The sequence below is a fragment of the Oncorhynchus mykiss genome, chromosome 19 (assembly GCF_013265735.2).
Source record: "Oncorhynchus mykiss isolate Arlee chromosome 19, USDA_OmykA_1.1, whole genome shotgun sequence".
NCBI classification, from domain to species: Eukaryota; Metazoa; Chordata; class Actinopteri; order Salmoniformes; family Salmonidae; genus Oncorhynchus; species Oncorhynchus mykiss.
The window spans coordinates 26,982,236-26,992,916 of NC_048583.1; the positions used below are offsets into that span (position 1 = coordinate 26,982,236).

Here is a 10,681-nt window from a genome sequence, read left to right on the forward strand (position 1 = left end):
AAATGGAGGGCGAGCGAAAGCTTTGTATGAGTCTCTGTGTGTGGAGTAAAGGTGGTCTAGAGTTCGGTTGCACATGTGTTGTATATGTAAACTCAGCAAAAACCGAAACATCCTCTCACTGTCAACTGCGTTTATTTTCTGCAAACTTAGCATGTGTAAATATTTGTATGAACATAACAAGATTCAACAAAAAGAGACATAAACTGAACAAGTTCCTGATGTAACTCGGGCAGTTGTTGTTGCCATCATGTACCTGTCCGACAGGTGTGATGTTTGGATGTACCGATCCTGTGCAGCCGTTGTTACACGTGGTCTGCCACTGCGAGGACGATCAGCTGTCTGTCCTGTCTCCCTGTAGTGCTGTCTTAGGCGTCTCGCAGTACGGACATTCACGCAGATGAGCAGAGACCCTGGGCATCTTTCTTTTGGTGTTTTTCATAGTCAGTAGAAAGGCCTCTTTAGTGTCCTAAGTTTTCATAATTGTGACCTAAATTGCCTACCGTTTGCAAGCTATTAGTGTCTTAACGACCGTTCCACAGGTACATGTTCATTAATTGTTTATGGTTCATTGAACAAGTATGGGAAACAGTGTTTAAATCCTTTATAATGAAGATCTGTGAATTTATTTGGATTTTTACTAATTATCTTTGAAAGACAGGGTCCTGAAAAAGGGATGTTTATTTTTTTGTTTGTATATATAACGTTTTTTTATCAAAGTTGCCCGGATGTCACGTGTTCTACTTATATCAGTACACTCCTAACAACATAACCATTACGGAACTTCCATTCGATCAAATAAACCTCACATACAACAAATAAGCCATTACATGTTTTTGTTGACCAAATTCGACACTTCTGTTGACCTCCACACAAAAACTCCTCGCTTGGTGAGTGGGAAAAAAACGAAACTCCGCCACCTGCCGGAGAAAACATATTATTGGTCCAGTTGTCCATGTAGCTTCGCCTCTATTTTCAATGAGTGCTAGCTTTGTAGCTTTGTGACTTTGTCAAGTAAACTCGCTGGATAGGAACATTTATGTATAGTGCATACTGTTATTATCTTATTCAATGATTCATCATTTGTTTAACAACAGTTTCCAAAAATAAAGATTGAACGTCAATTATATGTTTACATACTGTATCCAATGTGTACATCCGGCGTGTTGCTGCCTCTACCGCGCAGACTCGTCTCTGTGTTTCCGTGTTAGCTAGGCTGGCTAACAGTAGCCTAGCTAGCTGGCTGCCGTCAGCGGAGCTTTACAATCGACTCCGACTGGATACATGCAATATCGATGGATACAAATAGATTTTCGACAATAATTCATTAATGTGCATATGCTTAAACTGTGTACACGTGAATTGTACTGTTGAGAGTGCAGTAACAACACAATCCGTAACATGCGAGCGAGATTAAGAACAAGATATTAGCCAAGTTTGCGTCTTTAACTAACATCTAGCTAGGAAGTGCACTATCCAATTTATGGTGGCTTTGTTGATCCATTTAGTGTGTTTCGTCCTCGTCTGTATTGAGGGAAAATGAAGAAGTTCAATATTAGAAAAGTGCTGGACGGCTTGGCTGCTTCTTCATTTTCCTCTGCATCTCCACAACCGGGAACTAGTCAAAACGATGTGATCCAAGAGACACTACAGTCGGAGCATTTTCAGCTCTGCAAGGTGGGCTAATAACTAGCTAGCTGTTTTTGCTGGGAATCATTGAAGTTTACCAGCGAGCGAGTTAGCAGGAGCTGTGTTGACACATTGACAGCGCGTGATTTTTAAATCATTAGTATCTTACGTTATTTGTGTCTATGCTGACATTGCATTGATGCGGTTCTTGTAACTAGCTAGTATAGGGGGTTGCCAGCTATATAATTATAGAATTGCTAGTTGTCAAAATAATCAACTGACTGCCTCTCACAGTCCCAATGTCTGGCATTGGCCAAAGCATCAACCCACCAGCTAACTAACGTTAACAAGCAAGGTTATGTCATCTGTCTTTAATGTCCTCAAACAACCAGCCATAAATTACATCTGAATAATCCTCTGGATTATGTCATTAAGTAGCGGACTAAACTGCACTCAAGGAATTTTCTGAGTTAATTTCAGTGGAGTTTAGCCTGCTATAATTAAAGTGATAATGTCATCCAGTGTTGTTGGCTAGCTAGCAAGCTACAGCAGCTATCCAATGATCTGACTGTGACAGGGAACAAACACCTGGCTTGTCAAACGGGATAGCTACTTTCCTAGAAATATTTAGCTTTTTTCTTCTGTGGGAAAGAGAGACTCGTCTAGATGTGGATTTAAACAGATCATACATCTTTTGTATTTAGACGAAAACAATTGCCTCTGAAATGTCACACAGTTTCCTGGATACAACAAAACATGAGATAACATAACAGTACTTGATTAAATGTCTGTAAATTGTTTATCTGGAGGTGATCTAACAGCTAATGCAGAATGTGTTCTTTGGCTCCTTCAGACTGTGCGCCATGGCTTCCCTTACCAACCCTCCTCCATGGCCTTTGACCCTGTGCAGAAGATTCTGGCTGTCGGGACTCAGAGCGGAGCTGTGAGACTGTATCTTTTTTTGTCTTTAAATAGGGAACTCAACAAACAGTATTAGCAATCCCAGTGCAATTAGACCTATCTCTGACATTATTCATTTATGGCCAGTTTCCCAGACAGGGTTAAGCCTTGTCCAGGATTAAAAAGCATGCTCAATGGAGATTCTCTGTTCATAGTTATATGGGACCTTATATTGGCTTCAGTGTAAGATCCTCAAGTTCAATACATTAGGAAATTGTGGTTATAGAGGATTACCCAGTAGTAGCACATGTTTCTCTGAGCAGCAGAGTCAGGTTCACTATATAGGGAATAGGATGCCGTTTTGGACGCACCCTCAGACTCATTAGTAATATCTCTACCATGACATGATGAGCTGTTCAGCTCTGCTCTGCTGCCATATCCTGGGGAGCCAACCTGGCCCAAGCTCCTCCACTGTGCTGCCTGGTGTATGCCGGCCCAGTTCCACCTCATGGCCTAGGCTATGTGCTTTGAACATCTGGTCCTGCTGTGCATGTCTGTCAGACCGTGTGAGAGCGCACACAGCCAAGCTGCTGGCTACATGCTGCAGTCCCAGGCAGGGTCCCGGTCCTCATTGGTGAAACATAAGCCTGGAGAATAAAATAGCTGTTGGATTTGTACAACTCCCTAAAGGCTCAGTCAGTTAAGCTTGGCTTGGGTAAACGTGTTGCTTTGAAGGTCATTCAATGGCATGGCACCAGTTTATATTGTTCTCAGACAGTCTTTTTTTGGCATCATGTCATGCTCTAGTTTAGAAAATGTTCGCTTTGCACAACGCAAAGTAACACAGTCTACTGTATGTCATCAGGAGCATCTCATTGCTCCTTGGGTAGGTCGTTATTGTAAAAGATAATGTGTTCTCAATGACCTTAACTGATTTAAACAAAGCCAATATATGAGCAGCCATTTACCATATGTTTGTTATTTATAGGGATGGGTTGCTCTATTCCTTTGTCAGTCCCAGTCTGTATCCTAGGACCATTGTTTGGTTATAATCCACCTCCTAAAGAACATAAACACACACTCCTCCATGTTTTAGTGGTCTAAAATGGTCTACATTTGATAGATCTATCTATACTACCACAGTGTTTTCCTCTATATTTCATGGACATTTCCACTACTTATCTAATAGCTTTATTTCTATGACTCTTGGAGACAGGTAGCCTAGAGGTTAGAGTGTTGGGCCAGCAACCGAAAGGTTGCGGTTGTCAATACCCAAACCGACAAGGTGAAAAATCTGTCGACGTGTCCTTGAGCAAGACACTTCACCCTAATTTGCTCCAGGGGAACCTTTACTACTGTGTGTGTATATGTGTATGTATGAAACTTGCAGTAGTAGTCTAATTAAAAAATAAGGCCCAAGGTGGTGTGGTACAGTGCATTCAGAAAGTATTCAGACGCCCTGGACTTTTTCCACATTTTGTTACGTTAGCCGTATACTAAAATAGTTTCCCCCCCTTCAATCTACACACAGTACCCCATAATGACAAAGCAAAAACAGGTTTAGCCATTTTTTGCTAATGTATTACAAATAAAAAATAATAACATTTACTTAAGTATTCAGACCCTTTACTCAGTACTTTGTTGAAACACCTTTGCCAGCGATTACAGCCTCGAGTCTTCTTGGATATGACGCTACAATCTTGGCACACCTGTATTTGGGGAGTTTCTCCCATTCTTATCTGCAGATCCTCTCAAGCTCTGCCAGGTTGGATGGGAAGCTTCGCTGCACAGCTATTTACAGGTCTCTCCAGAGATGTTTGATCGGGTTCAAGTCCGGGCTACTCAAGGACATTCAGAGACTCGTCCCAAGCCACTCTTGCGTTGTCTTGACTGTGTGCTTAGGGTTGTTGTCCTGTTGGAAGGTGAACCTTCACCCCAGTCTGAGGTCCTGAGCGCTGGTGCAGGTTTTCATCAAGTATCTCCTCTATTTTGCTCCATTCATCTTTCCCTCTGTTCTGAATCCTCTCCCAGTCCCTGCTGCTGAAAAACATTCCCACAGCATGATGCTGCCACCACCATGCTTCACCGTAGGGATGGTGCCAGGTTTCCTCCAGATGTGATACCTGGCATTCAGGCCAAAGAGTTCAATATTTTTTTCTCCTGGTCTGAGAGTCCTTTAGGTGCCATTTGGCAAACTCCAAGTGGGCTTTCATATGCCATTTACTGAGGTGTAGGTTCTGTCTGGCCACTCTACCATACAGGCCTGATTGGTGAAGTGCTGCAGAGATGGCTGTCCTTCTGGAAGGTTCTCCCGTCTCCACAGAGGATCTCTGGAGCTCTGTCAGAGTGACCATCGGGTTCTTGGTCACCTGCCTGACCAAGGCCCTTCACCCCCGATTGTTCAGTTTGGCCGGCCGGCCAGCCAGCTCTAGGAAGAGTCTTGGTGGTTCTAAGCTTCTTCAATTTAAGACTGATGGAGGCCACTGTGTTCTTTGGGACCTTCAATGCTGCAGACATTTTTTAGTCCCCGTCCCCAGATCTGTGCCTCGACACAATCCTGTCTCGGACCTCTACGGACAATTCCTTCCACCTCCTGGCTTGGATTTTTCTCTGAAGTGCACTGTCAATTGTGGGACCTTATATCGACAGGTGTGTGCCTTTCCAAATCATGTCCAATCAATTGAATTTACCACAGGTGGACTCCAATCAAGTTGTAGAAACATCTCAAAGATTATCAATGGAAACAGGATGCACCTGATCTAAATTTTAAATCTCATAAGAAAGGGTCTGATGCTTATTTAAATAAGGTATTTCTGTTTTATTTTTTTATACATTTTCAAGAAAAATCTAAACCTGTTTTCACTTTGTCACTATGGGTTATTGTGTGTACATTGATGAGGAAAATGTTGTATTTAATAAATTATTATAAGGCTTGTAACGTAACAAGATGTGGAAAAAGTCAAGGGGTCTGAATACTTTACGAATGCACTGTATATGGCCAATATACCACGGCCAAGAGCTGTTCTTGTGCACGCTGTTGCGGCGTGATATAATGGCCATATATCAAAAACTTGTGAGGTGCCTTATTGCTATTATAAACTGGTTACCAACCTAAATGAAGCACAAAAAAAGTAATGTTTTGTTAATTCCATTATCAGGCAATCAGCATTCAGGGCTCAAACCACCCAGTTTATAGTACTGTTACCGGTTACAGATTCTGAGGCGTTTGACACTAGTTCCTACTTCACAAATGTCAAATAGCAGAAGAGCAAGTTCTTTGCATGTTGTGTTATATTGTAATCTGTTTGGTTTTCTATTGAAACACATTATTGTTTGTACATTTCCATGTGATTGAGATATGCAGATTCTTGTCTTATGATTGTCATCATGTTGTCATCTGATATGAACCCTCTTGCTGTTGTGAAATGCTGCAAGGCGAACCACTGTGGTTTACCAATGAGGAAGTGTCTCTTTATCTGTCAGTTGGTGGAATAGCCTTTCTCTCTCTGTGGTGTAGCATGCCTGGGTTAAAATATACTGAACAAAAATATAAACACAACATGTAAAGTGTTGGTTTCATGAGCTGAAATAAAATAAATCCAAGAAATGTTCCACGTGCACAAAAAGCTTCTTTCAAATGTGATGCACAAATGTGTGCCTGACGGGTGTGGCATATCAATAAGCTGACTAAACAGTGCAGTTTTGTCACAGAACACAATGCCACAGATGTCGTAAGTTTGAGGGAGTGTGCAATTAGTATTCTGACTGCAGGAATGTCCACCAGAGCTGTTGCCAGAGAATTTAATGTTCATTTCTCTACCATAAGTTGTCGAGAATTTGTCAGTATTTCCAAATGGCCTCAACCATGCCAGCTCAGGACCTCCACATCTGGCTTCTTCACCTGGAAAACGGATGAAACTGTGGAAACCGTCTCAGGGAAGCTCATTTGCATGCTCATCGTCCTCACCAGGGTCTTGACCTGACTGCATTTTGGTGTCGTAACTGAATTCAGTGGGAAAATGCTCACCTTTGCTGGCATGCTGGAGAAGTGTGATCTTCACGGATTAACCCCGTTTTCAACTGTACAGTGACTGAGTATGGTGTCGTGTGGGCTAGCGGTTTGCTAATGTCAACGTTGTGAACAGAGTGCCCCATGGTGGCGGTGGGGTTATGGTATGGGCAGGCATAAGCTACGGACAACGAACACTATTGTATTTTATTGATGGCAATTTGAATGCACAGAGATACCGTGACGAGATCCTGAGGCCTATTGTTGTGACATTTATCCGCCCCCATCACCTCATGTTTCAGCATGAAAATGCACGGCCCCATGTCGCAAGGATCTGTACACAATTCCTGGAAGCTGAAATGTCCCAGTTCTTCCATGGCCTGCATACTCACTGCCCATTGAGCATATTTGGGATGCTCTGAATCAACGTGTACGTCAGCGTGTTTCCAGTTCCTGCCAATATCCAGCAACTTTGCACAGCCATTGAAGAGGATTGTGGCATGTTGTCTCACACAACAGCCTGATCAACTCTATACGAAGGAGATGTGCCGTGCTGCATGATGCTGATGGTGGTCACACCAGGTACTGACTGGGTTTCTGATCTACGCCCCTACCTTTTTTTGTAAGGTGTCTGTGACCAACAGATGCATATCTATATTCCCAGTCAAGTGAAATCCATAGATTAGTGCCGAATGAATTTATTTCAATTGACTGATTTCCTTATTTGAACTGTAACTCAGTAAAATCTTAGAAATTGTTCCACGTTGCGTTTTTATATTTTTGTTCAGTGTGCTATTTGAAATGTTAAAAATGCTTTGAGAGCTTGTCAGATGGGTGGGATTTACAGTTTTGGGTCTATGCTATTGGTCTAATTAAGCCAGGCAGACTCAATCAATTACAGATCAAGTATTTCAACTGTTATCAAATAGTATTGGAACCCAAGTCTGCTACTAAGAACAGTGCCTCTCAACTAGAAAGGAGATGCTGATGCTGTCATAGGAACTACATGTGTCTACTTCACTGCCATTGCAACTCATCATCAAGTGACTTTATAGCCCTCTGATCAGATGCTATTGTGATGCCTAACAGTGGAGGCTGCCTGGTTAATGGCACTCTGTTGGTCTGTAGTGTAACCCCACCTTAGTTTGTTCAAGGCATTCGGAGGTTGTTTGATTTATAGCTGTTGTTAATCCTGTTCAAACAGACATTATTTCAGTGTGTCTGTCCAGATCCAAGCTAACGACACAGTAGCAAGTACACCGAGTGTACAAAACATTAGGAACATCATCCTTATGTTGCGTTGCTCTCCCTCTTGCCCGCAGAACAGCCTCAATTCGTTGGTGTCGAAAGCATTCCTCAGGGATGCTGGCCCATGTTGACAGCAATGCTTCCCGCAGTTGTGTCAAGTTGAACTGTTAGTGGCATTGGGGTATTATCTTGCTGAAAATATCGATTTTGGATGCACATGATTGGCAATGATGTCCTGTGGCATTCAAAACGTTGCTCCACTTTTTTATCAAGGGGCCCAATGTCTGCCATGAAAACAGACCCCACACCACCGCCAGCCTGCAATGTTGACACGCACCATGTTGGATGCATGTACTCATGGTTTTCTCCATACCCGAGTCCTCCCATGGGCGTGAAACAGCAGGAACCGGGATCCATCAGACCAGGCAATGTTTTTCCACCTCAGTGTTTGAGTTCCTTAGCCCACCGCAACCAATTTCTTTTTTTCTTTTTTTTCTGAAATAAATGGAACTCTTAAGGTTGTCGACTGCCATACCACATTCATGTCAAGGTACGATGAGTTGTGCGTTGGGTGCTGGACTGTCAGTTGGCTGACTGGCACTTAAATCCTTTGTCTTGCCCATTCACCCTCCGAATGGCACACGTACACAATCTATTTCTTAATTGTCTCCAGGCTTGGAAATTGTTATTTAACCTGTCTTCCTCCGCTGCATCAACACTGCTTTAAACAGGTGACATCAATAAGGGATCATAGCTTTCATCTGGATTCACCTGGTCAGTCTATCATACACTCATTCTGTTCTGTTCTGCCTGCGGCTCTGGAATCCTGACCTGTTCACCGGACGTGCTACCTGTCACAGACCTGCTGTTTTCAACTCTCTAGAGACAGCAGGAGCGGTAGAGATGCTCTTCATGATCGGCTATGAAAAGCCAACTGACATTTACTCCTGAGGTGCTGACTTGCTGCACCCTCGACAACTACTGTGATTATTATTATTTGACCATGCTGGTCATTTATGAACATTTGAACATCTTGGCCATGTTCTGTTATAATCTCCACCTGTCACAGCCAGAAGAGGACTGGCCACCCCTCATAGCCTGGTTCCTCTCTAGGTTTCTTCCTAGGTTTTGGCCTTTCTAGGGAGTTTTTCCTAGCCACTGTGCTTCTACACCTGCATTGCTTGCTGTTTGGGGTTTTAGGCTGGGTTTCTGTACAGCACTTTGAGATATCAGCTGATGTATGAAGGGCTATATAAATACATTTTATTTGATATACAGTACCGCAGGCCTTATCTCTGAGCATGTCTGTCGTCTGGTGCTCTTTTCATTTTCACGACCAGGTACATTAAGGAGGCTTTATAACTTATAAATGCCGCCCTAGCTTAGTTAAACATTCTAACCCCATTAGAAACCAACATATAAGCTTGTTTTATCCTTTTGTTTATAGACAATGTAGTTGTAAACAAACTACAGATTGGCCCTTTATGTATTTTTAAGCTAAATCTAATTTAATCTGCAGTCATTTTGAGACTGCTATTGGCTCAATTCCACAGTGAATTATTTCTCACAGGACTGTTCCCATGGTTGCTTGGCAGTTATGTACAGTATATCAGTGGACTTGGGGTCATACGTAGTTTCACAGTGTCAGCAGACAGGAAACATCTGACTTGAATGACCCTACAGCTTGCATCCCAAATGGCACCCTATTCCCTATATAGTGTACTACTTTTGACCAGAGCCCTAGTCACAGGTAGTGCACTAGGGAAGAGTGCCATTTGGGACACACACAGAGAGAGAGAGCGAGAGAGAGCTGAGACGCTGTAGTAGCCTTGTGCTGCCTGTCTAATTGGCTTCCATAGAGTTATGAATAAGTAACACTGTCATGGTCTACTGGTTTTTATTTATAACTCCCTCACTTGTATTTAGTCAGTCATATGAACATATATAGTTGTTGTGTGGAGCGGAGTCAGTCACTGTTGTTTTAAAAGCTAAGGGAGGGAAGCAGCGAGTCTTGACTTTCTCATTCAACTGCTCTTGGGCTCAGGGAAAATACATCATACAGATGTTGCTGAAGTTGAATGCAACATGGTCTAAGCATAGGAGGATCCCCATGTGCCAGTCGGATACAGTACTACCATGCCTCCCTTTTTAAATACTATGTATCTGTATTGTTTTCCTCATTGTTTCCTTGAACCCTGCCAGAATGGGTATTTACACAAAATATTTACACGATGGCTGGTGCGGTATGTGTCTTGCTGGTGACAAATCTAATTTCCCCTGGGGATGTCTATAAACCCAGATGCTGATGATGAATACATGTCCATCTCTCCTGTATGGTCTGTTCCTTGACTGAGCTGTTTAGTTTTGGCCGTGCGGGTGTGGAGTGTTACTGTCAACATGAGAGTGGTGCAGCTGTCATTCAGCTCCAGTTCCTGGTCAACGAGGTGAGTCCCGCTCACAGAGTTGGGTACAGGGCACATCTTTGCAATTTTTGTTCCCCCTCTATCCAACTCGATTGTCCCGCTCCCCGGCAGCACTCCCCAGGGCTCTGTCTCAACAGTGTTTCCTCAATTCCTTGTGTCCTCTCTGCTCTCACCTTCTCAAAACGCATTTGAGAAGGAGGTCCGAGGGACAGAACCTCCCAATGCGTTTTGAGAAGGAATTCGAGGAGAAAGGACATTATGCAATCGAGGAAATGCTATTGATAAAGTCCTGGATTGAATCATTGCCTTATCCCTTCAGCCCCAGTCCTCTTCCATATCATCTGTTTTTATCCTGCTCATTAGCATGCACTACAGTCAGTTAGACAGTATGTAACTCGCCTAGTGGTTCTTACCCAATGTTTAAAGGGTAGGTAGCATAAACGTAACCACATTTAACACATGGATTGGTGTCAAA

The 10,681-nt window shown here is 42.9% G+C and overlaps 1 protein-coding gene across 5 annotated transcripts in view; it reads left to right on the top strand.

Moving 5' to 3' along the window:
• Nucleotides 1–1,204: 1,204 nt before the first annotated feature.
• Nucleotides 1,205–10,681, top strand: part of LOC110497586 (syntaxin-binding protein 5) — a 54,529-nt gene continuing 45,052 nt past the window's right edge. For all 5 annotated transcript variants that reach the window (XM_036954539.1, XM_036954541.1, XM_036954540.1 and 2 more), the window contains exons 1-3: nucleotides 1,205–1,674; nucleotides 2,480–2,577; nucleotides 10,146–10,227. In XM_036954539.1, coding sequence (XP_036810434.1) covers nucleotides 1,537–1,674; nucleotides 2,480–2,577; nucleotides 10,146–10,227 — 318 coding nt within the window. In that variant the 5' untranslated portion in view covers nucleotides 1,205–1,536. The remainder of the gene's footprint in view (nucleotides 1,675–2,479; nucleotides 2,578–10,145; nucleotides 10,228–10,681) is intronic.